General features: G+C 46.4%; 3 protein-coding genes across 3 annotated transcripts; 2 read left to right on the top strand and 1 right to left on the bottom strand.

Annotated features, from left to right (window-relative positions):
* Positions 1-212: 212 nt before the first annotated feature.
* On the top strand, positions 213-8,922 carry glmp (glycosylated lysosomal membrane protein; the record flags this gene model as incomplete). Its single annotated transcript, XM_083925250.1, has 7 exons — positions 213-326; positions 6,293-6,457; positions 6,708-6,806; positions 7,603-7,776; positions 7,851-8,069; positions 8,280-8,548; positions 8,660-8,922. 7 exons carry the CDS (start codon positions 213-215, stop codon positions 8,820-8,822), a joined length of 1,203 nt encoding a protein of 400 aa, XP_083781376.1. The 3' UTR covers positions 8,823-8,922.
* Positions 8,923-9,020: 98 nt separating this feature from the next.
* jtb (jumping translocation breakpoint) lies at positions 9,021-12,967 on the bottom strand. Its single transcript, XM_083925643.1, has 6 exons — positions 12,878-12,967; positions 12,249-12,450; positions 11,115-11,155; positions 10,808-10,893; positions 10,153-10,232; positions 9,021-9,435 (listed from the first exon to the last, which is right to left on the bottom strand). The coding sequence occupies exons 2-6, from the start codon at positions 12,335-12,337 to the stop codon at positions 9,279-9,281; spliced, it is 453 nt and encodes a 150-aa protein (XP_083781769.1). The 5' UTR covers positions 12,338-12,450; positions 12,878-12,967; the 3' UTR covers positions 9,021-9,278.
* Positions 12,968-15,852: 2,885 nt separating this feature from the next.
* On the top strand, positions 15,853-20,140 carry LOC310955433 (uncharacterized protein; the record flags this gene model as incomplete). The annotated part of the gene is made up of 5 exons (XM_083925249.1): positions 15,853-16,067; positions 16,469-16,570; positions 16,644-16,813; positions 18,721-18,899; positions 19,080-20,140. 5 exons carry the CDS (start codon positions 15,853-15,855, stop codon positions 19,863-19,865), a joined length of 1,452 nt encoding a protein of 483 aa, XP_083781375.1. The 3' UTR covers positions 19,866-20,140.
* Between the last annotated feature and the right edge of the window lie 7,715 nt (positions 20,141-27,855).

Raw genomic sequence — 27,855 nt, 5'->3', positions numbered from 1 at the left:
CAACTACAACTACAAAGTCACTACAGTCGAGTTTCTTTTATATTTATTTATATTTTTTTAATCTGGAGTTCATTTTCTGCAGAATCTCGTTTTTTTAAAGTTCTTTTGTTTGGTGTTGATGAAGCTGCCGGAGGGGGCGGGGCCTCCCGGTCAGCTGATGTGAGTGACGCGGCGGTCATGTGACGCGTCAGTCACGTGAGCGTCAGAGCAAGATGGCGGCGGCGGCGGCGGAGAGACGCGTCTGCGGAGCTTCTTTGTTTTTACTTTTCGTTTCTTTCGCTTTGACTCAAAGTTCAAAGTTCAGCGGCGGAAGTTTCACCAGAAAGGTCAAATATTTATTATTATTATTATTTATTTATTATTATTAATAATGTTTAACTTTCACCAGAAAGGTCAAATATTTATTATTATTATTATTAATTATTATATTTAATATTGTTATTATTAATGTATAACTTTCACCAGAAAGGTCAGTTTATTATTTATTATTATTAATATTTATTATTATTAATAATGTTAAACTTTCACCAGAAAGGTCAAATATTTATTTATTATTAATATTATTTATTTATTATTATTATTATTAATTTATTTATTATTATTATTATTATTTATTTATTATTATTATTATTAATGTATAACTTTCACCAGAAAGGTCAAATATTTATTTATTATTATTATTATTATTATTATTATTAATGTAGAACTTTCACCAGAAAGGTCCGTTTATTTTTTATTATTATTAATATTTATGTATTTATTATTAATGGTTTTATTAATATATAAAACTTTCACCAGAAAGGTCAAATATTTATTATTATTATTAATATTTATGTATTTATTATTAATGGTTTTATTAATATATAAAACTTTCACCAGAAAGGTCCGTTTATTATTATTTATTTATGAATTATTAATATTATTATTATTGTTGTTATTGTTAATAAATCATCTCCGTCCAGTGAAGTTCATAATAATAAAAATAATAAAAAGTTAAAAGTAATGAAACCGGAAGTTCAGGTGAGTGTTTCCTGATGAAACAGGAAGTGAAAGTTCAGCAAAATGCAGCAGAAACATTTTTATTTTATTATTTATTTATTTTGATTTTCAGAGTAAAGGTCGTGTTTTTTCAGAGTAAAAGCTCTCTGATGATTGTTTCTTCTTCTTTAGTTTGATCTCTGATGATTGTTTCTTCTTCTTCTTTAGTTTGATCTCTGATGATTGTTTCTTCTTCTTTAGTTTGATCTCTGATGATTGTTTCTTCTTCTTCTTTAGTTTGATCTCTGATGATTGTCTCTTCTTCTTCTTTAGTTTGATCTCTGATGATTGTCTCTTCTTCTTTAGTTTGATCTCTGATGATTGTCTCTTCTTCTTTAGTTTGATCTCTGATGATTGTCTCTTCTTCTTTAGTTTGATCTCTGATGATTGTTTCTTCTTCTTTAGTTTGATCTCTGATGATTGTCTCTTCTTCTTTAGTTTGATCTCTGATGATTGTCTCTTCTTCTTTAGTTTGATCTCTGATGATTGTTTCTTCTTCTTTAGTTTGATCTCTGATGATTGTTTCTTCTTCTTTAGTTTGATCTCTGATGATTGTTTCTTCTTCTTTAGTTTGATCTCTGATGATTGTCTCTTCTTCTTTAGTTTGATCTCTGATGATTGTTTCTTCTTCTTTAGTTTGATCTCTGATGATTGTCTCTTCTTCTTTAGTTTGATCTCTGATGATTGTCTCTTCTTCTTTAGTTTGATCTCTGATGATTGTTTCTTCTTCTTTAGTTTGATCTCTGATGATTGTCTCTTCTTCTTTAGTTTGATCTCTGATGATTGTTTCTTCTTCTTTAGTTTGATCTCTGATGATTGTTTCTTCTTCTTTAGTTTGATCTCTGATGATTGTCTCTTCTTCTTTAGTTTGATCTCTGATGATTGTCTCTTCTTCTTTAGTTTGATCTCTGATGATTGTCTCTTCTTCTTTAGTTTGATCTCTGATGATTGTTTCTTCTTCTTTAGTTTGATCTCTGATGATTGTCTCTTCTTCTTCTTTAGTTTGATCTCTGATGATTGTCTCTTCTTCTTTAGTTTGATCTCTGATGATTGTTTCTTCTTCTTTAGTTTGATCTCTGATGATTGTCTCTTCTTCTTCTTTAGTTTGATCTCTGATGATTGTCTCTTCTTCTTTAGTTTGATCTCTGATGATTGTCTCTTCTTCTTTAGTTTGATCTCTGATGATTGTCTCTTCTTCTTTAGTTTGATCTCTGATGATTGTTTCTTCTTCTTTAGTTTGATCTCTGATGATTGTCTCTTCTTCTTTAGTTTGATCTCTGATGATTGTCTCTTCTTCTTTAGTTTGATCTCTGATGATTGTCTCTTCTTCTTTAGTTTGATCTCTGATGATTGTCTCTTCTTCTTTAGTTTGATCTCTGATGATTGTTTCTTCTTCTTTAGTTTGATCTCTGATGATTGTTTCTTCTTCTTTAGTTTGATCTCTGATGATTGTCTCTTCTTCTTCTTTAGTTTGATCTCTGATGATTGTCTCTTCTTCTTTAGTTTGATCTCTGATGATTGTCTCTTCTTCTTTAGTTTGATCTCTGATGATTGTCTCTTCTTCTTCTTTAGTTTGATCTCTGATGATTGTCTCTTCTTCTTTAGTTTGATCTCTGATGATTGTTTCTTCTTCTTTAGTTTGATCTCTGATGATTGTCTCTTCTTCTTTAGTTTGATCTCTGATGATTGTCTCTTCTTCTTCTTTAGTTTGATCTCTGATGATTGTTTCTTCTTCTTTAGTTTGATCTCTGATGATTGTCTCTTCTTCTTTAGTTTGATCTCTGATGATTGTCTCTTCTTCTTCTTTAGTTTGATCTCTGATGATTGTTTCTTCTTCTTTAGTTTGATCTCTGATGATTGTTTCTTCTTCTTTAGTTTGATCTCTGATGATTGTCTCTTCTTCTTTAGTTTGATCTCTGATGATTGTTTCTTCTTCTTTAGTTTGATCTCTGATGATTGTCTCTTCTTCTTTAGTTTGATCTCTGATGATTGTCTCTTCTTCTTTAGTTTGATCTCTGATGATTGTTTCTTCTTCTTTAGTTTGATCTCTGATGATTGTTTCTTCTTCTTTAGTTTGATCTCTGATGATTGTCTCTTCTTCTTTAGTTTGATCTCTGATGATTGTTTCTTCTTCTTTAGTTTGATCTCTGATGATTGTTTCTTCTTCTTTAGTTTGATCTCTGATGATTGTTTCTTCTTCTTTAGTTTGATCTCTGATGATTGTCTCTTCTTCTTCTTTAGTTTGATCTCTGATGATTGTCTCTTCTTCTTTAGTTTGATCTCTGATGATTGTCTCTTCTTCTTTAGTTTGATCTCTGATGATTGTCTCTTCTTCTTCTTTAGTTTGATCTCTGATGATTGTCTCTTCTTCTTTAGTTTGATCTCTGATGATTGTTTCTTCTTCTTTAGTTTGATCTCTGATGATTGTTTCTTCTTCTTTAGTTTGATCTCTGATGATTGTTTCTTCTTCTTTAGTTTGATCTCTGATGATTGTTTCTTCTTCTTTAGTTTGATCTCTGATGATTGTTTCTTCTTCTTTAGTTTGATCTCTGATGATTGTTTCTTCTTCTTTAGTTTGATCTCTGATGATTGTCTCTTCTTCTTTAGTTTGATCTCTGATGATTGTCTCTTCTTCTTTAGTTTGATCTCTGATGATTGTTTCTTCTTCTTTAGTTTGATCTCTGATGATTGTTTCTTCTTCTTTAGTTTGATCTCTGATGATTGTTTCTTCTTCTTTAGTTTGATCTCTGATGATTGTCTCTTCTTCTTCTTTAGTTTGATCTCTGATGATTGTCTCTTCTTCTTTAGTTTGATCTCTGATGATTGTCTCTTCTTCTTTAGTTTGATCTCTGATGATTGTCTCTTCTTCTTTAGTTTGATCTCTGATGATTGTCTCTTCTTCTTTAGTTTGATCTCTGATGATTGTTTCTTCTTCTTTAGTTTGATCTCTGATGATTGTCTCTTCTTCTTTAGTTTGATCTCTGATGATTGTCTCTTCCTCTTTAGTTTGATCTCTGATGATTGTCTCTTCTTCTTTAGTTTGATCTCTGATGATTGTTTCTTCTTCTTCTTTAGTTTGATCTCTGATGATTGTTTCTTCTTCTTCTTTAGTTTGATCTCTGATGATTGTTTCTTCTTCTTTAGTTTGATCTCTGATGATTGTCTCTTCTTCTTCTTTAGTTTGATCTCTGATGATTGTTTCTTCTTCTTTAGTTTGATCTCTGATGATTGTCTCTTCTTCTTTAGTTTGATCTCTGATGATTGTCTCTTCTTCTTTAGTTTGATCTCTGATGATTGTTTCTTCTTCTTTAGTTTGATCTCTGATGATTGTCTCTTCTTCTTTAGTTTGATCTCTGATGATTGTCTCTTCTTCTTTAGTTTGATCTCTGATGATTGTCTCTTCTTCTTTAGTTTGATCTCTGATGATTGTTTCTTCTTCTTTAGTTTGATCTCTGATGATTGTTTCTTCTTCTTTAGTTTGATCTCTGATGATTGTCTCTTCTTCTTTAGTTTGATCTCTGATGATTGTCTCTTCTTCTTTAGTTTGATCTCTGATGATTGTTTCTTCTTCTTTAGTTTGATCTCTGATGATTGTTTCTTCTTCTTTAGTTTGATCTCTGATGATTGTCTCTTCTTCTTTAGTTTGATCTCTGATGATTGTCTCTTCTTCTTTAGTTTGATCTCTGATGATTGTTTCTTCTTCTTTAGTTTGATCTCTGATGATTGTCTCTTCTTCTTTAGTTTGATCTCTGATGATTGTCTCTTCTTCTTTAGTTTGATCTCTGATGATTGTTTCTTCTTCTTTAGTTTGATCTCTGATGATTGTCTCTTCTTCTTTAGTTTGATCTCTGATGATTGTCTCTTCTTCTTCTTTAGTTTGATCTCTGATGATTGTTTCTTCTTCTTTAGTTTGATCTCTGATGATTGTCTCTTCTTCTTTAGTTTGATCTCTGATGATTGTTTCTTCTTCTTTAGTTTGATCTCTGATGATTGTCTCTTCTTCTTTAGTTTGATCTCTGATGATTGTTTCTTCTTCTTTAGTTTGATCTCTGATGATTGTTTCTTCTTCTTTAGTTTGATCTCTGATGATTGTCTCTTCTTCTTTAGTTTGATCTCTGATGATTGTTTCTTCTTCTTTAGTTTGATCTCTGATGATTGTTTCTTCTTCTTTAGTTTGATCTCTGATGATTGTCTCTTCTTCTTTAGTTTGATCTCTGATGATTGTCTCTTCTTCTTTAGTTTGATCTCTGATGATTGTTTCTTCTTCTTTAGTTTGATCTCTGATGATTGTCTCTTCTTCTTCTTTAGTTTGATCTCTGATGATTGTTTCTTCTTCTTTAGTTTGATCTCTGATGATTGTCTCTTCTTCTTTAGTTTGATCTCTGATGATTGTTTCTTCTTCTTTAGTTTGATCTCTGATGATTGTCTCTTCTTCTTCTTTAGTTTGATCTCTGATGATTGTTTCTTCTTCTTTAGTTTGATCTCTGATGATTGTTTCTTCTTCTTTAGTTTGATCTCTGATGATTGTCTCTTCTTCTTTAGTTTGATCTCTGATGATTGTCTCTTCTTCTTTAGTTTGATCTCTGATGATTGTTTCTTCTTCTTTAGTTTGATCTCTGATGATTGTCTCTTCTTCTTTAGTTTGATCTCTGATGATTGTCTCTTCTTCTTTAGTTTGATCTCTGATGATTGTTTCTTCTTCTTTAGTTTGATCTCTGATGATTGTCTCTTCTTCTTCTTTAGTTTGATCTCTGATGATTGTCTCTTCTTCTTCTTTAGTTTGATCTCTGATGATTGTTTCTTCTTCTTTAGTTTGATCTCTGATGATTGTCTCTTCTTCTTTAGTTTGATCTCTGATGATTGTTTCTTCTTCTTCTTTAGTTTGATCTCTGATGATTGTCTCTTCTTCTTTAGTTTGATCTCTGATGATTGTTTCTTCTTCTTTAGTTTGATCTCTGATGATTGTCTCTTCTTCTTCTTTAGTTTGATCTCTGATGATTGTCTCTTCTTCTTCTTTAGTTTGATCTCTGATGATTGTCTCTTCTTCTTTAGTTTGATCTCTGATGATTGTCTCTTCTTCTTTAGTTTGATCTCTGATGATTGTTTCTTCTTCTTTAGTTTGATCTCTGATAATTGTTTCTTCTTCTTTAGTTTGATCTCTGATGATTGTTTCTTCTTCTTTAGTTTGATGATTGTTTCTTCTTCTTCTTCTTTAGTTTGATCTCTGATTCTTCTTCTTCTTCTTCTTCTTCAGTTGTCCGTGCAGTTGAACCCCGGCGCGCCCTCGCCACCTGCAGGCGGCGACCTGCTCCACGTGAGAGCCGTGGGAGACAACGACACGCTGCACTTCCTGTTCTGCAGCCTGGGGGCGCCGACGCTGCTGCTCGTGCACACGAAGACGCCGTCTTCCACTGTCCAGGTCAGTTCCTGTCCACTCATCTACATCCTCCTGCTGTACTTTCACAATAAAAGCACCAAAGGTTTTATTTTAAATATAGAAACTTTATATATCGTGTTAATGATTTTGAATATAAACATCTGGAAAGTTTAATGTTCTCTAGAGAGAATCTAGAAAACTATGAATAAGAAAAACAGGAACAATATAAACATATATTTATATATTTATATATTTATATTTATATGTATTAATAATAATGTTTTGTTTCCAGGTGAACTGGACTCAGTTCGAGGCTCGTAACTCCAGCGGCAGCCTGAAGGTGGAGCCAGAGAGCAGCGTCCTGTACAGCAGCGCTGTCGTCTTCAGCAGGGTCAGAAACGTCCACCTTAAATCAGTCTGTCCACCTTAAATCTGCTCACGTCAGTCAGTCCACCTTAAATCAGTCAGTCCACCTTAAATCAGTCAGTCCACCTTAACTCTGCTCACATCAGTCAGTCCACCTTAAATCATTCAGTCCACCTTAACTCTGCTCACATCAGTCCGTCCACCTTAAATCAGTCAGTCCACCTTAACTCTGCTCACATCAGTCCGTCCACCTTAAATCAGTCAGTCCACCTTAACTCTGCTCACATCAGTCAGTCCACCTTAAATCAGTCTGTCCACCTTAAATCTGCTCACGTCAGTCAGTCCACCTTAAATCAGTCCGTCCACCTTAACTCTGCTCACATCAGTCCGTCCACCTTAAATCAGTCCGTCCACCTTAAATCTGCTCACATCAGTCAGTCCACCTTAAATCAGTCAGTCCACCTTAAATCTGCTCACATCAGTCAGTCCACCTTAAATCAGTCAGTCCACCTTAAATCTGCTCACATCAGTCAGTCCACCTTAAATCTGCTCACATCATTCAGTCAGTCCACCTTAAATCTGTTCACATCAGTCAGTCAGTCCACCTTAAATCTGCTCACATCAGTCAGTCCACCTCAAATCAGTCAGTCCACCTTAAACCTGCTCACGTCAGTCAGTCCACCTTAAATCAGTCAGTCCACCTTAAATCTGTTCACATCAGCCAGTCCACCTTAAATGCGACCCCGGTTCTCTGATGCAGTTTAAGGATTTTCAGAGTTGAAGCTTTACTTTGAAAGTCCGGCTGCTTCCTGTCTCCTCAGCTGTTGGAGTACGACGACGTGAACGACACGGCCGACCCGACCTCTGGCCCGTTTCCTCCGTACGACCTTCACGACTTCACCTGGTCCCGTCTCAACCTGTCGGGGCCGAGCGCCGTGCTCTGTGGCGCCGCCGACAACGCCGCCGCCTTCGCCAACGGGTCGCTGTGCCTGCAGGTCAGAGGCTTTTCAAAGTAAAAGCTGATCTGTGATAAAGCGACTTTCTGACACTTTTCTCGTTTTTCTCGCAGCTGTCGGCGTTTGAGTCGGAGGGGCGTGGTCAGACGTGGCCCCGCCTCCTCCACACCGTTAACTCCTCCCAGGTGGGGGTGTGGCTTGACGGCGTGTTGCCGCGGGCACCTCGTTCCAGGTTCCTATTGGAGCTCCAGGCTGTGGGCGGGGCTTATCCTCTGAGTCGAGTGGAGCTTCATCGATCCATCGATGACGAGTTCACGCCGTCCATTTTCCAGGTGAACGATTCGACTGACGAGAGGTCAGAGGTCACAGCCGTGTGACCCCTCGGGTGTCCCAGTGGGTGACCTCTGACCCCTCGGGTGTCCCAGTGGGTGACCTCTGACCCCTCGGGTGTCCTCTGACCTTTGACCCCTCAGGTGTCCCAGTGGGTGACCTCTGACCCCTCGGGTGTCCCAGTGGGTGACCTCTGACCTTTGACCCCTCAGGTGTCCCAGTGGGTGTCCTCGGTGAACGGCAGCTCTGACGTCCTCGGGTTCCTTCAGTGGAAGCCGGTGGCGTACCGGCGCCCCGACCCGGCTCTGGAGGACGCCACGCCGTGCCGTCACTCTGACCCGCGGCCGCAGAGCGGCGAGGCCACGGCGGCGGCGTCCGGTCTGATCCGAGCGTTCTACGCAGAACCGCAGACGTTCGGACTCAACGTGAGCTTCGGCCTCTCGGGAGAAGCGTTCTACAACAGCACCCGGTTCCTGCGCTGGTCAGTGAGAGCGCCGCCGCCGCCGCCACGCGGCTGGATGTTTATTTAAATATTTATTTAAATGATTGTTTATTAACCGCAGCGTTCTTCTTCTTCTTCGTTGGTCCTCAGGACGGCGTTGTTGGGCTCCGGGGCTCCGCCCATCGACTCCTTCTCACCGCTGGTTCTCGCCATGATGGCGGTCGGCCTGGGAACTCCCATGATGCTCCTGTTAGTGGGCGGAGTCTGCGTCTGTGTCAGGAAGAGGGCGTCGGCCTACGAGCCGATCAACTGACCAATGAGACGACGGCTTTTTTAAAAAGATGTTTATGATTCTGACGAATGTTTATTATTAATGTTTTAATATAAATGTAATAATCAACCGTGTCTTTGACGCTCGCTGTTTTTAAAACTTTATTTTAATAAAAGATGAAAGTTTGTTCAGACCTGAAGTTTTTATAAATTAATTTCAGGAACCTTTGATTTTTTTGATGAAACTTTATTTTGTCAGAAAAAAACATATTTACAGTCAAAACGCTTCAAAACAAAAACAAATCAAATGTTTAATCGAACTCTCGACCAATCAGAGCGCAGCGACGTCAAAACACACGTCTTAACGATGTTTCCTGTTGAAAACTCAGGAAATCAGTTCAGTGACGAGGCTCCGCCCCCTTTGTCTCTGCACGCGCCCGTGTCCGTCCGTCCTCAGCGTCCGTCCTGAGATCAGAGCAGCTGCAGCGTCTCCGTCGTCCTAAATGGACTCGATCTGGCGCCGGACCTTCTCCGAGGCGAGGCGGTCGAGCCACCGCTGACGCACGACCACGAGGACGGCGAAGGCCGCCGTCAGAGCCAACATGGCCGCCTCGAACTTCCAGAAGAGATGTTCCTCCATGACGGCCGAGCGACAGCTGAAGACAGAAGAGGACACGGTTAACGGGGACACGGTTAACGGGGACGCGGTTAACGGGGGACACGGTTAACGGGGACACGGTTAACGGGGACGCGGTTAACGGGGACGCGTGTAACGGGGACACGGTTAACGGGGACACGGTTAACGGGGACACGGTTAACGGGGGACACGGTTGACGGGGGACACGGTTAACGGGGGACACGGTTAACGGGGACGCGGTTAACGGGGACGCGGTTAACGGGGACACGGTTAACGGGGACACGGTTAACGGGGGACACGGTTAACGGGGACGCGGTTAACGGGGACGCGGTTAACGGGGACGCGGTTAACGGGGACACGGTTAACGGGGGACACGGTTAAGGGGGACACGTTTAAAGGAGGACACGATTAACGGGGGACACGGTTCACGGGGGACACGGTTAACGGGGACACGGTTAACGGGGACACGGTTAACGGGGACACGGTTAACGGGGACACGGTTAACGGGGACACGTTTAACGGGGACACGTTTAACGGGGACACGGTTAACGGGGGACACGGTTAACGGGGACAGGGTTAACAGGGACACGGTTAACGGGGACAGGGTTAACAGGGACACGTTTAACGGGGACACGATTAACGGGGACACGGTTAACGGGGACACGGTTAACGGGGACAGGGTTAACAGGGACACGTTTAACGGGGACACGATTAACGGGGACACGGTTGGACCGACCTCTTGTACTCGTCTTTGTTGGATCTGGTGCAGTTGACTCTCTCCACGTAACCGGTCAGTTCACAGGACGACCACGACCTCTGCAACAACAACAACAACATCAGCTGCTGTCACCATGGTTACTGTCAACAACACTACAGATGTAAACATGTAAACACCACAGATGTAAACATGTAAACACCACAGATGAAAACATGTAAACATGTAAACACCACAGATGTAAACATGTAAACACCACAGATGTATACATGTAAACACCACAGATGTAAACATGTAAACATGTAAACACCACAGATGTAAACATGTAAACACCACAGATGTAAACATGTAAACACCACAGATGTAAACATGTAAACACCACAGATGTAAACATGTAAACACTACAGATGTAAACATGTAAACACTACAGATGTAAACATGTAAACATGTAAACACTACAGATGTAAACATGTAAACACTACAGATGTAAACATGTAAACACTACAGATGTAAACATGTAAACATGTAAACACTACAGATGTAAACATGTAAACACTACAGATGTAAACATGTAAACATGTAAACACCACAGATGTAAACATGTAAACACCACAGATGTAAACATGTAAACACTACAGATGTAAACATGTAAACATGTAAACATAAACAGGCTCACGCTCTGGAAGGCGTTGCACAGCGAACACTCTGTGGTCACGATGAACTCCTCCAGCAGCCAGCAGGGGGCGACCACGGGTCTGACCGCTGCACACGACCACGACCACGAGGAGGAGGAGAAGAAGAAGAAGAAGAAGAAGAAGAAGAAGAAGAAGAAGAAGAAGAAGAAGAAGAAGAAGAAGAAGAAGAAGAAGAAGAAGAAGAAGAAGAAGAAGAAGAAGAAGAGGCGATCATTAAACTCAGGTTTATTAAAATATTAAAGTTTATTTTAAACTAAAAACAGTTTCAGGTGAGTTCAGATTATTTACCTGCAGTTTTCTCTTCACTCAGCAGAGCTGCTCCGAACACTCTGCAAGACAGGAAACACGTCAGGACACCACCTCTGACCTCTGACCCACAGTGACCTCTGACCTCACACTAACCTCTGACGTCACTCTGACCTCTGACCCCTGACACACAGGAAACACCTCAGGACACGGCCTCTGACCCCACACTAACCTCACTAACCTCTGACGTCACTCTGACCTCTGACCTCACACTGACCCCTGACCTCTGACACACAGGAAACACGTCAGGACACAACCTCTGGCCTCACACTAACCTCTGAAACATGTCAGACCTGACTGATCTCGTCCCGACCGTGATCTCGTCCTAACCGCGATCTCGCCCCGACCGCGATCTCGTCCCGACCGCGATCTCGCCCCGACCGCGATCTCGTCCCGACCGCGATTTCGTCCCGACCGCGATTTCGTCCCGACCGCGATCTCGTCCCGATCGTGATTTCGTCCCGATCGTGATTTCGTCCCGACCGTAATCTCGCCCCGACCGTGATCTCGTCCCGACCGTGATCTCGTCCCGACCGTGATCTCGTCCCGACCGTGATCTCGTGCTGACTCTGATCTCGTCCTGACTCTGATCTCGTCCTGACTCTGATCTCGTCCTGACCGTGATCTCGTCCTGACTGTGATCTCGTCCTGAACGTGATCTCGTGCTGACCGTGATCTCGTGCTGACCGTGATCTCGTGCTGACCGTGATCTCGTCCTGACCGTGATCTCGTCCTGAACGTGATCTCGTCCTGAACGTGATCTCGTGCTGACCGTGATCTCGCCCCGACCGTGATCTCGTCCTGACCGTGATCTCGTCCCGACCGTGATCTCGTCCTGACCGTGATCTCGCCCCGACCGTGATCTCGTCCTGAACGTGATCTCGTCCTGACTGTGATCTCGTCCTGACTGTGATCTCGCCCTGTACGTGATCTCGTCCTAACCGTGATTTCGTCCTGACCGTGATCTCGTCCTGAACATGATCTCGTCCTGACCGTGATCTCGTGCTGAACGTGATCTCGTCCTGACCGTGTGGCTGCTCCTGTGATCTCGTGTCACAGTGGGTGGAGCCTCAGCGTTGCCGTGGACACGGCAGGTGTGATCTAGTCGACACTGACCTGAGGGAGACGAGGCCCCAGAACAGAGCGTGGAGGACGAGGACTCGAGGTCGACAGCACGCCACAGGGATCCGACAGTCGCTCTCCATGAGCCTGCTCCTCCACCAGGACGCCGCCACGGCCACGCTGACGCCGGTCCTGACCACTTCCTGTCTGACCACTTCCCGTCTGACGGGGTCTTATGGCTCCAGGCTGATGACACCTGAAACATAGAGCAGTGTGTTCACATCTGGAGGGGCTAACGGTTAGCCTGCTACTGTATTTACCTATAGATACATGCTAACAGTTAGCCTGCTACTGTATTTACCTACATATACATGCTAACGGTTAGCCTGTTACAGATACATGCTAACGGTTAGCCCCCTACTGTAGTTATCTACATATACATGCTAACGGTTAGCCTGTTACAGATACATGCTAACGGTTAGCCCGCTATTGTATTTACCTACACATACACGCTAACAGTTAGCATGTTACTGTATTGAATTACACGTACACGCTAAAGGTTAGCCTGTTACTGTATTCAACCTACAGATACACGCTAATGCTAACGGTTAGCCTGTTACTGTATTTACCCACACATACATGCTAATGCTAACGTTAGCTGGTTTAGCTCCGTGAACACTCACCGTAATCTGAAGCAGACGCCATTTTGAGAGCTCCACGGGAACAGTGGCGCGTGTCTCCGGACTCTGAACTCCGACCGTGCCCGAGTCTCTCCGACTGTGCCCGAGTCTCTCCGACCGTGCCCGAGTCTCTCCGACTGTGCCCGAGCCTCTCCGACATCGACCGACGAGCTCAAGCTACACTTCCGGTATAGGCGTTTCAGAAAAAAATTATGAAAATAACAATAAATCATGACATTATTGGTTCAAACTACCCTAAATATATACAGATAGATTTTTATAAATGTATACACATATATATAAATAAATATATGTGTATTTATTATATATACTTATATGTGCACACATACCGTATTTACATATTTATAAATATATAAATAAATATACACACACACTCATGTATGTGTGTAAATATATATGAATACAAAAACACAATGAGGCCGCTTTATTTATTATTTTACTAACGGGTATTTTTAGGTTTAGTGCTTTAAAAATATCTTTGACCTTTTCATTAAATCTTCAGTAGCTGAGTGTTTGTAGAGAAATCACGTGACGTGAGTCAAACTTCTGAGCACACACGTAAATCTGACTGTTTCCACTGTGACGTGTTTGAATCGTCACTTCCTGCTTTGAACACACACGTGGTCACTGATCTGTGCACAGACACGGGATGTTTGTGTGTTTGTTACACATGCAGTTATTCACCATTATAGAGAACTTAAAAGTCATATAAAGCTTTTTATTTCTTTTTCATATGATTTGTATAAATATATTTAAGTATATATTTACACATATACACAGTAGAGTGAAGGACCCGCTGTGACGGTTTGTTCTTTGGGTTACACTCAGACAGGAGGAGCATGTTTATGTTTATTAGTGTTTATTACACAGGATTATGATTTGAAGGCTGATGTTCAGATGTTCAGAGGCTGTGGATGAAGAAGTGTGAACACCTGGAGCCCCGCGGACAGAGACACACCTGGACCGACTTCTGGCTCCGCCCCCTCCAGCAGAACGTCTCCCGGTTACACTGAGACACAGACGGCCATCTTTAATCCACATGATCTCATCTTTAATCCACATAATCTCATCTTTAATCAATCAACAGACAGGGGGGGGGGGGTTACCAGGACGGTGACTCTTCGTCTCTTCAGCCGCCGACAGAGTCCAGGAAGTCGACTGCGTCCAGGAAGTGGACTGTGACCAGGAAGTGGACTGTGACCAGGAAGTGGACTGTGACCAGGAAGTCGGTCGTTGGTCGCAGGAGAGACGACCTCTGAAACTTCCGCCTGACGGACAGAAAACGCCGTCGTCGATCTCATAAAACGACTTTTAAAAAAACGATTTGTTGTGAATTTCATATTAATTCTCCCAGCATGCACCTGTCCTACCTGCAGCCGCGGTGACGCAGGCGAGACATCAGGAAGTCTGCAGTCGACGCAGCAGCTCAGCAGCACAAACAGCAGAGACAGCACGAACACATTCAGCTTCATCTGTCAACCGACCGACCGACCGACCGACCGACCGACCGACCGACCGATTAATCAACCAACCGACCAATGAATCAACCGACCCCTGGGCGCGGTGCTGCTCGCAGGCTCTCCCGTCTCCGTGGGAACAGACTGAGGATCAAAGGATAATCCTCTGACTGGTTCAGACCAGATGATGACATCACACTGCTCTCCTCCAATAGGATCACTTCAAAACAGCAGCAGAGGTTTCTCTTCATCTTCACTTTTCTGACTGCTCCACAGTTTCTCTTTGATGTGTGGGGACTCTGGGTCCTCCTGGTCCAGACTGGAGCTCTGGGTCCTCCTGGTTCTCCTGGTCCAGACTGGAGCTCTGGGTCCTCCTGGTCCAGACTGGAGCTCTGGGTCCTCCTGGTCCAGACTGGAGCTCTGGGTCCTCCTGGTCCAGACTGGAGCTCTGGGTTCTCCTGGTCCAGACTGGGGCTCCGGGTCCTCCTGGTCCAGACTGGAGCTCTGGGTCTTCCTGGTCCAGACTGGAGCTCCTGTCCTGCGTTGGCTGTCTACCACGGTCGTCTCCCTTTCCTTTGTGAGTCCTTGTGTGTTTCATAAGACGCTGGACAGCTGAACGGTTTCTCTCCTGTGTGACTGTTCAGGTGAATGTGTGAAAACTCTTTCCCACACTCAGAGCAGCTGAACGGTTTCTCTCCTGTGTGAGTAACCATGTGCCCATCAGCCCCCCCCCCCCTTCATCTGCGACCTCTTCCCCCCCCTGGTCACATCATCCTCACACTCAACCTGGACTTCCACCGCTTCGCCAACGACACCCAGATCTACACACATCTGCACCAACCCCCCCCCACACACACACACCCCCCTCCAAACCTACAATAAAAACATGGCGGACTCACAACTTCCTCAAACTCAACAGCGACTAAACACATTTCCTCCTCGTCGGCACCAAATCCACCCTCAACCAAACCGGACCACCGTCACTCCCTGCCCCCGGCACGCGACCGTGGCGTTATCCTGGACCCCCCCCCTCTCCTCTGACCCCCCCCCCCCTTTCTACCGGGAGATGAGTCAGAGGTGAAACCTTCAGAATAAAAGGTGAAACCTTCAGAATAAAAGGTTAAAAAGAGACTCGGCTCCAGCTAAAAGCAAAACAACGGGACGCCATTTTGTGAACTTCGTTTCCGGTCCAGCTTCGGTTGTGAACTTCAAAATAAGAGTCAGAAATCTTTACTCATAATAATATCAATATAGAACTATTTCATTATCATTAATAATATTTATATATATATTTATAATAATAATAATAATGATGATACATTTGAATGTGATTTAATTATAATTATACATTTAATTGAATATCTCTGAAGCTCCTGTTTGAACTATTTATTTTTATATATTTCTGTTTTTTTACTCTTTGATTTATTTATTAATTATGTCACAAATTAAATGACTAAAAATAGATGCAAAACCACCACAAAAAGATGCAAAATGACTAAAATGAATCGTGTCAAACTACTTCCTGAACGGCAGGTGGCGGTAAACACCTGTAGTCCTCCGACACCACCGAAGAAGAAGAGCCAGAGTGAGCAGCAGAAGAAGAAGAAGATGGAGTCCGCGGTGGACCTCGGTGCCCTGTGGCCCAGGTGGAGAGCTCTGCGGGCGGCTGAAGGCCTCCAGCTGGACTCGGATCTGGCTCTGGTTCTGCTCGATGCGTGAGTGTTGGTTCCGGGTCTCTGTTGGACCCGTGTGCTACATGCTAATGCTAACAACAACAGCAGCAGCGGCTCGGTGTGTGTAGCTTAGCATAGCTAGCATGTGTGTGATGCAGCTGTGATGAAGCTCAGTCACGTGCTTCAGTTTTATTATAAATGATATTTTTTATTTTATTTATAATTATAAAGTGAATTAATGTGTGAATGTGACGTCAGGCTGTTTCCTGCACGCTTCACTGCACTGTGCCACCAGAACCAGAACCATCAGAACCATCAGAACCATCAGAACCAGGAGTGGGTTGGGTCCTGTCTGGTTCTGGTGCAGAGCAGTGAGCGGAGCGGGGCTCAAACCCACGGCTCCTCTCAGAAAGTGATGATGTCGACTGTTTTTCTTCTTCCAGGTATGAAAAAGGCCGTTCAGCATCAACACCACCGAAGAAGAGTGTCTGTGGCGTCCTGCCTCCTGAAGCGTCCAGCACTGACCCGGTTCCCTCGTGGGCTCGGTAAGGGTTCCTGAGGAAGCGTCCTGTGGTCTGGACCCACACGCCTCACTCACGTGTCCGTCTCCTTCTACAGTGTGGGAGCTGCTCCCGTGTGCGCCGGGTCGAGCCCCGCCCTCCCTGAGGAGCTGGCAGCGCCCGCTCCGCTGGAGGATGTGGTTCCTGCAGATCCTCAGCAGCTCCTGATGGAAGAGGACCTGAAGCCGCTGTGGCTGCAGCGGATCCAGGGCCCGGAGGGGGGTTCAGGTGAGCCACACGGACCCTTCTCTAGTTTACTGATGACTGGTTTTAGAGAGAGAGGGTGGAGCGAGCTTTCCAGTGAATGAGGAGAGCGAGCGCAGTTCTCAGATCAGAGAATCAGGGAAATCAAAAGTCTCAATAAAAGCAGCTGTAGAAAGTTTCTCTCCGTCCTCATTTATATTTTACTTCAGCGACAGAAGCACAGAGAGGCGTTGCTATGGAGACGCTGCACCGTCTCCCTGGTCTGAACAGCAGGTTTCACACCAACGAAGAAGAAACAGAGAGGGGTCAAATTGTCGACCTGCAGCGTCCAGGAGCCGCAGTGCTGAGGCTGTTACAACCAATACACTCATTAATCCTCAGTGACCGTGGGGACCATGGTAACCTTGGTAACCTTGGGGACCGTGGTGACTGTGGTGACTGGTAACCGTGGTAACCGTGGTAACCGTGGTAACCGTGGTAACCATGGTTCCCATTTCAAACATCAGCGTCGTCCGACAAAGACAGAGACGCTGCAGCAACACGTCTGTTTTTGCTTCAAAGACAGAAACGTTGTAATTCTCAGCTGTTTCTGCTGACACACAGATTCTTCTGTGAGCGCTGAGACGAGACGAGGAAGGACTCACACTGAGTCTGAGGTCCGTCACCTCAGGGTTCAGGGTTCAGGACGCAGCGTCCTGTGGTGACGGAGGACAAACGTCCTGTTCTGGGACTAAAGAAGCTGTTTTTCTGGATCTTTGATGAAAACGATGAAAACAACGTTGTTCCTGCACTGAAGTGTCGTTTAGACCCCCTGACCCGGGTCTGGACAGCAGACCGACCCCCTGACCCGGGTCTGAACAGCAGACCCCCTGACCCGGGTCTGAACAGCAGACACCCTGACCCGGGTCTGAACGGCAGACCCCCTGACCCGGGTCTGAACAGCAGACACCCTGACCCGGGTCTGAACAGCAGACCGACCCCCTGACCCGGGTCTGAACAGCAGACCGACCCCCTGACCCGGGTCTGAACAGCAGACACCCTGACCCGGGACACCCGTGTGTCCATGTGTTCTCTTCAGAGCCAGCAGGACGTCCTCTCAGCTGCTGGTGTAGAGACGGACCTCTGTAGTCCACCTCAGCTGACTCCAGATCTGCACCTGACCTCCTCCCTACAGTCGCCCCAGGGGACAGTCGGCTCTAGAAGGAGCATTGCTTTGGTTTCCACAGACGTCAGGGCCGTGTTTGGCCCGGGTGTGGAAGCTGCACTCATGTCTCAGGGTTGGGTTTGGTACTGCAGTAGGTCCCGGTGGCCCATTGGTCTCGACGCTTCTGCCCCCCCCCAACAGAAAACAGTCAGTCTGGGGGTGTAAGTGCAGAAGCAGGACTTATCAGCTCTCAACAGCTCTGATGTCACCGCACGATCTGTGCTGATCTGTTTCTGTGACAGAGGCTTTCAGGGTCTCATGGTCTCAGGGTCTCATGGTCTCATGGTCTCAGGGTCTCAGGGTCGTGGCTGATGTTGGCTGCTGTCCTCTCTCTCGTCCCTCCACGCATCAAATACGGCTGCAGCAGGGAGACCTGCTCACGCGCTCCCTGCAGCCGCGCGCCCACGACGCTCTGCACGTTCAGCGCTCCTCTGTTGTTTTGTGATCGGTTCATAAACTCAGTCAGTTTATCAAAGAGCCTGAACCCAAACAAAGCCGGTGCTCTGAGCCGTGGAGCTCGATCAGTTCAGTCGAAACAAAACATTATTCTCATTATTTATGTTACCTGGGTCCCATCACATAAATCTTCTCTTTGTTGTTTTTTAAAGTGACTGGAGCATTTTTTTATTTTGACATTTGTTTGAAAGCTTCAGGAGCTGCTGCAGTTTCCTTTTATTACAACAATGCAACTTATGTTTCCTTTAACAACCGTCTGTCTGTGTTTCAGCTTTACCTTCAGATGTTCAAAGAGTGGTCGTTGTTAAAGAGGAGCAGCAGGAGTGGAGCTCCGGTCTGGACCAGGAGGACCAGGAGGACCAGGAGGAGCCAGAGCCCCCACACATTAAAGAGGAACAGGAGGAACTGTGGAGCAGTCAGGAGGGAGAGCAGCTTCAAGGGCTGGAGGAGGCTGATATCACCAAGTTCACATTCACTCCTGTCCCTGTGAAGAGTGAAGATGATGAAGAGAAACCTCAGTCCTCACAGATGGAGACAGAAGCTGATGGAGAGGACTGTGGAGGACCAGGACCAGAACCAGGTCTACAGCCTGGGACTGAGGACAAGGCTGGAGACTCTTCTGAACCTGAGACTGACGACAGTGATGACGACTGGAAGGAGAGCAGCGAACCTCCGTCGGGTTCAAACTCTCTGAAAAACGACGTTTCTGTCAGTGATTCGAAATGTAGCGCTGACGAGAAACCATACAGCTGCTCTGAGTGTGGAAAAAGTTTTAACAGCAGGGGTTATGTGAAGAAACACATGCTGATCCACACAGGAGAGAAACCCTTCAGCTGCTCCGTCTGTAAGAAATCTTTTACGCAGAGTGGAAATTTACAGAAACACATGAAAATCCACACCGGAGAGAAACCCTACTGCTGCTCCGTGTGCGATAAAAGGTTCCTGCACAAGGCGCACCTGAACGAACACGTCATGACGCACACGGGGGAGAAACCGTTCAGCTGCTCAGAGTGCAGCAAAGGCTTCATCTGCAAATCCAAACTCGCTCAGCACATGAGGACGCACACGGAGGAGAACCCGTTCAGCTGCTCCGTCTGTAACAAGAGCTTCACCGAGAGCGGGAGTTTGAAGTCACACATGAGAATCCACACGGGAGAGAAACCCTTCAGCTGCTCCGTCTGCGGCAAAAGATTTATAAGAAAGACAGACTTGACGAACCACATGTCCGTCCACACGGGCGAGAAGCGCTTCAGCTGCAGCGTCTGCAACAAGAGGTTCGCCTGGTCCGGGCAGGTCAAACACCACAAATGTGTTGAGTCCTCACAGTCCTCACAGCCTCAGACTCCGTCACAGCCTGCAGCCGGCAGCTCCAGCGAACAGATCACGTTACTTCCTTATTACATCGCGTTTATTTAGCCGTCGCTTTCCCACACAGACTTAAATGCACTCGACCACGAAGACACCACCCAGAAACTGCACGAATCACGTGAAAACGTAAAGGTTGAGTCTGCAGAACGATCAGAGCTGCTCCATCTAGAGTCTCCAGATCGTCGTCCCAACAACAAAAAAGAAGTCCAGCAGTGGGGTTGCCAGGTTGGTCAGACCCGGCCCAGTAGCTCCAGGAGAGCGGAGTCTGTTTGAGCCTGTTTGAACCCGTCCCCTCCAGAAAACCACAGCATCAAAACAAGGATTAGAGGAGTTTGACTGACAGTTAGCGTTAGCCGTTAGCGTTAGCCGTTCCAGCTAAGTGCAGATGTAAGTGATGTTAGCACCAAGGACTCTGCCTCCTCCCTATGATCTTCCCTGGGGAAAGTCGTCTCCAGCAGATCCACAGACGTCAGGAGCGCGTTGGGCCGGGCCGTGGCTCCTCCTCCTCCAGCTCCTCCTCCTCCATCAGAGCTTACGTGTTTCTGTTCTGCAGAACTGGGTCCTGGTGCCGGCCGTCGCTGCTCTCACTCACAAACGGGTTTAAAAAACTTGTGATGATGAAAAACTCTGAATGAAGAGACGACGCAGCGGCTGCAGACGGGTCTTTGTGTTTGTCTCACGTTCACGTGGAATCCTGTTTATTACAGAACGATCCTTCAACACTGAACTATGTTTTCATAAAACATGAGAAATGTGACTTCAAGTGTCTCCTTGTTGCTCCGGACTCGTCCCTGTGTGTCGTGTGTCCTCCCGTGTTTCCTGTTGTTTGATTTCACTGTGAACAGAATCCAAGAGTCACTGATCTGAAGTCTGTGGAAACCTTTGGATTCCTCTTCAGTGGGAACTGAGTATGTGTGTGTGTGTGTGAGTTTGTGTGTGTGTCTGTGTGTGTGAGAGAGTGTGAGTGAGTGTGTGTGCGTGTGCAGTTCCAGCAGGTGGAGACCGAGGCTCAGAGGTTTGGAGACGTCACGAAAACCACAGAAGAAGAATTCTGTTGGCTGAAGTTTTTATCAAATCAAATCTTTTTACTGTTCATTTCCACAAACAAAGTGAATGATTGATGAGTTAATTATTATTATTAAAGCTCATAACTCTGTCTGATGATAAACTCCAGGATGTGAAGTTTATTTTGAAGTTAAATAAAGATTCAACATTTCTCCTTCAAGCAGATCCACGAGGTCATAAAGATGCAAAATGTCTAAAAATAGATGCAAAACCAGCAGAAAAAGATGCAAAATGACTATAAATAGATGCAAAACCACCACAAAAAGATGCAAAATGACTAAAAACAGATGCAAAACCAGCACAAAAAGATGCAAAATGACTAAAAATAGATGCAAAACCAGCACAAATGATGCAAAATGACAAAAATAGATGCAAAACCACCACAAAAAGATGCAAAATGACTAAAAATAGATGCAAAACCACCACAAAAAGATGCAAAATGTCTAAAAATAGATGCAAAACCAGCAGAAAAAGATGCAAAATGACTAAAAATAGATGCAAAACCAGCAGAAAAAGATGCAAATGACTAAAAATAGATGCAAAACCAGCACAAAAAGATGCAAAATGACTAAAAATAGATGCAAAACCAGCACAAATGATGCAAAATGACAAAAATAGATGCAAAACCACCACAAAAAGATGCAAAATGTCTAAAAATAGATGCAAAACCAGCACAAAAAGATGCAAAATGACTAAAAATAGATGCAAAACCAGCACAAAAAGATGCAAAATGACTAAAAATAGATGCAAAACCAGCAGAAAAAGATGCAAATGACTAAAAATAGATGCAAAACCAGCACAAAAAGATGCAAAATGACTAAAAATAGATGCAAAACCACCACAAAAAGATGCAAAATGACTCAAATGAATCGTGTAAAAACACTTCCTGAACGACAGGTGGCGGTAAACACCTGTAGTAATCCAGCACCACCGAAGAAGAAGAGTGAGAGTGAGCAGCAGAAGAAGAAGATGGAGTCCGCGGTGGACCTCGGTGCCCTGTGGCCCAGGTGGAGAGCTCTGCGGGCGGCTGAAGGCCTCCAGCTGGACTCGGATCTGGCTCTGGTTCTGCTCGATGCGTGAGTGTTGGTTCCGGGTCTCTGTTGGACCCGTGTGCTACATGCTAATGCTAACAACAACAGCAGCAGCGGCTCGGTGTGTGTAGCTTAGCATAGCTAGCATGTGTGTGAGGGGACGAAGTGACGCGGACCGGGTTTAGGGTGAACCGAGACCAGAGACCAGAGACCCGCGTCGGTCCGGGACGAAGAGGAGGAGGTGGACCCTCTGTTCCAGTCTCATTAAAGTCCAGTTCTGCAGAACTTGGTATTCTCATCAGGCTAGAACAAAAGAATCACCTGAAGTCATAAATAAATATTACACAAAAACATTAAAATCAAAAACTCAAACACGTCCGCGTGAACACATACTTCCGGTTCTCTCTCTGATGTAAAATGGTCTTAACTCAGGTAACAACATGGCTGCAGGCTCCAGTCTGTATCAGCTCATAATCACCACCTGATGTCAACACACACACACACGTGACCCACGGTCCTCTGTCACGTGATGGCCCATCAGTTCAAACCAAAGTGATCTCAGGACTCTTTACAGAGCAGGTAAAGACCAAACTCTGTGACTTATTTATGATTTACAGAGACCCAACAGTTCCCCCTAGAGTCACCGTGGCAACGCAAACCTTCCCTATAACAGACAGGAACGTCAGACAGACGCAGCTCTGTGGAGGACGGACATCTGTCTGCACCGGAGAGAGAGAGAGAGAGAGACGGACACACTTCCAGAGATGCAGCCAGCGAGTAACAGTAACTGTAATAACATCTGTAGTAAATGAGTGAACATGACTCATGTGTTAAAACAGTTGAAACAGTTGAAACAGTTGAAACAGTTGAAACAGCAGGAACACGCTCAGCTGAAGTGACAGAAGATGAAAATGATCATAAACATGATCAGTGATGAGTCGACGTGAGAACAGCAACAGCAGCTACGACACTGATGCTGTTTCTATGGATAGAAATGTTATAGTTTATAAACTAATGACAGCACCACCACGATTCTCCCCCGGCAGACGAGGCTGCAGCAGCATCATGAAGAACAAACGCAGCTTAAAGAATAAGAACAGAGCCGAGCGCTCGTAGCTTTGATCTTCATCACAGAGGAGAGTTTGAAGTGTCCTCTTCAACACGGGGACGGTGGTTCCACAGGAGAGGAGCTCTGCTCTGCAGCCCTCCCACTGTGCCTCCGTCACAGGTCAGAGCGCCCTCCCACTGTGCGTCCGTCACAGGTCAGAGCGCCCTCCCACTGTGCGTCCGTCACAGGTCAGAGCGCCCTCCCACTGTGCCTCCGTCACAGGTCAGAGCGCCCTCCCGCTTTGCCTCCGTCACAGGTCAGAGCGCCCTCCCGCTTTGCCTCCGTCACAGGTCAGTGCGCCCTCCCGCTGTGCCTCCGTCACAGGTCAGAGCGCCCTCCCGCTGTGCCTCCGTCACAGGTCAGAGCGCCCTCCCGCTGTGCCTCCGTCACAGGTCAGAGCGCCCTCCCGCTGTGCCTCCGTCACAGGTCAGAGCGCCCTCCCGCTGTGCCTCCGTCACAGGTCAGTGCGCCCTCCCGCTGTGCCTCCGTCACAGGTCAGTGCGCCCTCCCGCTGTGCCTCCGTCACAGGTCAGTGCGCCCTCCCGCTGTGCCTCCGTCACAGGTCAGAGCGCCCTCCCGCTGTGCCTCCGTCACAGGTCAGTGCGCCCTCCCGCTGTGCCTCCGTCACAGGTCAGTGCGCCCTCCCGCTGTGCCTCCGTCACAGGTCAGTGCGCCCTCCCGCTGTGCCTCCGTCACAGGTCAGTGCGCCCTCCCGCTGTGCCTCCGTCACAGGTCAGTGCGCCCTCCCGCTGTGCCTCCGTCACAGGTCAGAGCGCCCTCCCGCTGTGCCTCCGTCACAGGTCAGAGCGCCCTCCCGCTGTGCCTCCGTCACAGGTCAGAGCGCCCTCCCGCTGTGCCTCCGTCACAGGTCAGTGCGCCCTCCCTCTGTGCCTCCGTCACAGGTCAGTGCGCCCTCCCACTGTGCCTCCGTCACAGGTTAGAGCGCCCTCCCACTGTGCCTCCGTCACAGGTTAGAGCGCCCTCCCACTGTGCCTCCGTCACAGGTTAGAGCGCCCTCCCACTGTGCCTCCGTCACAGGTTAGAGCGCCCTCCCACTGTGCCTCCGTCACAGGTTAGAGCGCCCTCCCACTGTGCGTGCGTCCCGTGCCCCGTGCTTTAGGGTCCTTGTCCCCCCCTCCAGGCCCGTTTGTACTCACACTACCTGGGCCTCGGAGAATGCTTCTTGCTGCCTATACGTCATCACGCCGTAACACGTCACACGCATTGATGACGTCATGGCGATGCGTGGCTTTGTTTCCAGATCTTTCCGTAGACCTCGGAGTTTTTGTGAGTGCGCCCTCAAGCACGTGGTTCTCTGCGGTGAGGAGGTTTAGAAAGAGGCTCCTAAAGACACTTACTCATGGAAGCCTCTCAAACTACTTTACAACATTATGTGTTATTGTTGTTGTAATTATTGTTTTTATAAACAATTGGAAACAGCAAGCGAGAACAATGCTGTTCACTCGTGACCTAACACCCTTTCAGAATAAGACTTCCTGTGGGAGCCTGGTGTTCCCGTTGTTTGAACAGAGTTATTAAAAACATCATTGACCTTTGACCTCTTTCTAACTGAGCACAGAGCTGATCCTGATCCTGATCCTGATCCTTTACATGTTCAGACCTTGGTTCTGTTTGGACCCTGAATCTTATTTTGAAAGGGTGTTCGGTCACTGAACAGAGGATGAGCTTTTGATGCTTTTACAAACACGTTTTTGGACGAAGCTCGTTCCACTGTGAACAGGTGGGTTTGGACGGTGTCCGGCCCCGTCTGACTCTGACAGGATGTGAGCGGAGCAGGGCTCAAACCCACGGCTCCTCTCAGAAAGTGATGATGTCGACTGTTTTTCTTCTTCCAGGTATGAAAAAGGCCGTTCAGCATCAACACCACCGAAGAAGAGTGTCTGTGGCGTGCTGCCTCCTGAAGCGTCCAGCACTGACCCGGTTCCCTCGTGGGCTCGGTAAGGGTTCCTGAGGAAGCGTCCTGTGGTCTGGACCCACACGCCTCACTCACGTGTCCGTCTCCTTCTACAGTTTGGGAGCTGCTCCCGAGTGCGCCGGGTCGAGCCCCGCCCTCCCTGAGGAGCTGGCAGCGCCCGCTCCGGTGGAGGATGTGGTTCCTGCAGATCCTCAGCAGCTCCTGATGGAAGAGGACCTGAAGCCGCTGTGGCTGCAGCGGATCCAGGGCCCGGAGGGGGGTTCAGGTGAGCCGTCACAGATCCGCTGACGTCGGCGGCTTTTACTAAAAACAGGACATGAGTCCAAACCCTGAGCAGCACCGGGCACCGGGCTCCCGTCCCCCGTCTGTGCATTATGTATTAAAACCACTTTAATAACCTGGTACGCCTCTGAACCGTGCGACGCGTCCGAACAGCGGCGTGTTCCCTTCACAGCGAGCCGGTCTCCTCCTCAGAACTCAGAATTATAATAATAAATATAATATAATAAGAACTCAGCAAAGGGCCACAGGTCAGAATCAAACCTGCGGGTTCTGCCTTGAGGACCTTCAGCCTCTTTACACGGGGCGACCGCTCGAACCACTGAGCCACCGGCCCCAGCCTCTGAGTTTTTAACTGAATGCACCTTTGTCCTTTGTTCCAACTATGAAAATGTTTACAGAACTTTGGTTCTTGTACTCGTTCGTCACCAGAACCTTCCAGAACCTTTGAACTTAATGTTGGAGAAAAGTGTGTGTTTCCTTTAACAACCGTCTGTCTGTGTTTCAGCTTTACCTTCAGATGTTCGAAGAGTCGTCATTGTTAAAGAGGAGCAGCAGGAGTGGAGCTCCGGTCTGGACCAGGAGGACCAGGAGGACCCAGAGCCCCCACACATTAAAGAGGAACAGGAGGAACTGTGGAGCAGTCAGCAGGGAGAGCAGCTTCAAGGGCTGGAGGAGGCTGATATCACCAAGTTCACATTCACTCCTGTCCCTGTGAAGAGTGAAGATGATGAAGAGAAACCTCAGTCCTCACAGATGGAGACAGAAGCTGATGCAGAGGACTGTGGAGGACCAGGACCAGGACCAGACAGGGACTCACATCCAGAGACTGGAGACTCTTGTGAACCTCCGTCAGGTTCAAAGTCTCTGAAAGATGAAGTTCCCGTCACTGAGTCAAGATGCAGCGCTGGAGAGAAACCATTTAGCTGCTATGAGTGTGGGAAAGGTTTTGGGGCCAGTTGGAATCTGAAGAGACACATGAGATCTCACACCGGAGAGAAACCCTTCAGCTGCTCGGTGTGTCAGAAATATTTCACGGAGAATGGAAACCTGCAGTCGCACATGAGGATCCACACGGGGGAGAAAGTTTCCAGCTGCTCAGTTTGTGCCAAAAGTTTCAGCGAGAGCGGAAGTCTGAAGAAACACATGAGAACTCACACCGGAGAGAAACCCTTTCCCTGCTCCTTCTGTAAGAAGCGTTTTGCCCAAAGTGCACATTTACACAAACACATGAGAGTTCACACAGGGGAGAAACCGTTCAGCTGCAGTGTTTGTAACAGGAGGTTTGCGTGGCGTCCTCAGCTCAAGAAGCACCAGTGTTTCGTTGAATCCTCACAGCTTCATCAAACTGAAACTGAGGAGGACAGAGAGGTGGAGCCTCCAGCCAGCAGCTCGGCTCCACAGATGGAAACAGACGCTGGTGGAGAGGACGGTGGAGGACCAGGACCAGGACCAGACAGGGACTCACATCCAGATCCACATTTAACACCAGAGACTGGAGACAAGACTGGAGACTCTTCTGAGACTGAGACTGATGACAGTGACCAAAGTGGGTTTTGGAAAGAGAGCAGTGGACGCGTGTCAGGTTTGGAGTCTCTGAAACAGGAGGACATTTCTCGGAGCAGTGAAACATTCAAAAACCAAGGAGCAAGTCTGAGCCAACACGAGGTGGTCCACAGGGAGGTGAAGCAGGAGGAGCCAGAGCCCCCACACATTAAAGAGGAACAGGAGGAACTGTGGAGCAGTCAGGAGGGAGAGCAGCTTCAAGGGCTGGAGGAGGCTGATATCACCAAGTTCACATTCCCTCCTGTCCCTGTGAAGAGTGAAGATGATGAAGAGAAACCTCAGTCCTCACAGATGGAGACAGAAGCTGATGGAGAGGACTGTGGAGAACCAGGACCAGGACCAGATCTACAGCCTGGGACTGAGGACAACTCTGTGGACTCGTCTGAGACTGAGACCGCGGACAGTGATGATGACTGGACGGAGACCAGAGAAGCTCAGTCAGGTTCAAACTCTGTCACAGACAAAGAAGTTCCTGTCAGTGATTTGAAACCGTACAGCTGCCCCGAGTGTGGGAAAGGGTTTGAAGCCAAAGGATACGTAAAGAAACACATGCTCATCCACACAGGAGAGAAACCGTTCAGCTGCACCGTTTGTGGTAAAAGATTTTTGCACAAGGCGTATCTGAAGGAGCACACCATGACTCACACAGGAGAGAGACCGTTCAGCTGCTCGGAGTGTGGGAAAAGATTCCTCCGCAAGGACAAATTAGTTCAACACACGAAAACCCACGTACAAGAGAAACCCTTCAGCTGCTCCAAGTGTGAGAAAGTATTTGGCCTCGAGTCGAGTCTGAAAAGACACATGAGGATCCACGTGGAAGAGAATCCGATCAGCTGTTCCGTCTGCAAGAAATCTTTTGCACAGAACGGACATTTACAGACGCACATGAGGATCCACACGGGAGAGAAACCGTTCTGCTGCTCAGTCTGTAACAAAAGGTTCTCACGGAAGAGAGGTTTGAGACACCACATGTCCGTCCACACGGGAGAGAAACCGTTCAGCTGCAGCGTCTGCAACAAAAGGTTCGCCTGGCCCCGACAGGTCAGATACCAC

The sequence above is a fragment of the Echiichthys vipera genome (assembly GCF_963691815.1).
Source record: "Echiichthys vipera genome assembly, chromosome: 13".
NCBI classification, from domain to species: domain Eukaryota; kingdom Metazoa; phylum Chordata; class Actinopteri; order Perciformes; family Trachinidae; genus Echiichthys; species Echiichthys vipera.
The sequence above is the reverse complement of the archived record's forward strand: the minus strand, read 5'-3'. Positions and strand labels throughout refer to the sequence as shown.

Bases quoted from the DNA above. Each gene is read 5' to 3' on its own strand.
- jtb (XM_083925643.1), bottom strand. From the start codon at position 12,337: ATGGAGAGCGACTGTCGGATCCCTGTGGCGTGCTGTCGACCTCGAGTC. The intron at 10,894-11,114 runs GTAAATAATCTG...GGTCGTGTGCAG, and splicing joins GAGTGAAGAGAAAACTGCAG to CGGTCAGACCCGTGGTCGCC. The intron at 9,436-10,152 runs GTCGGTCCAACC...TTCTGTCTTCAG, and splicing joins AACAAAGACGAGTACAAGAG to CTGTCGCTCGGCCGTCATGG.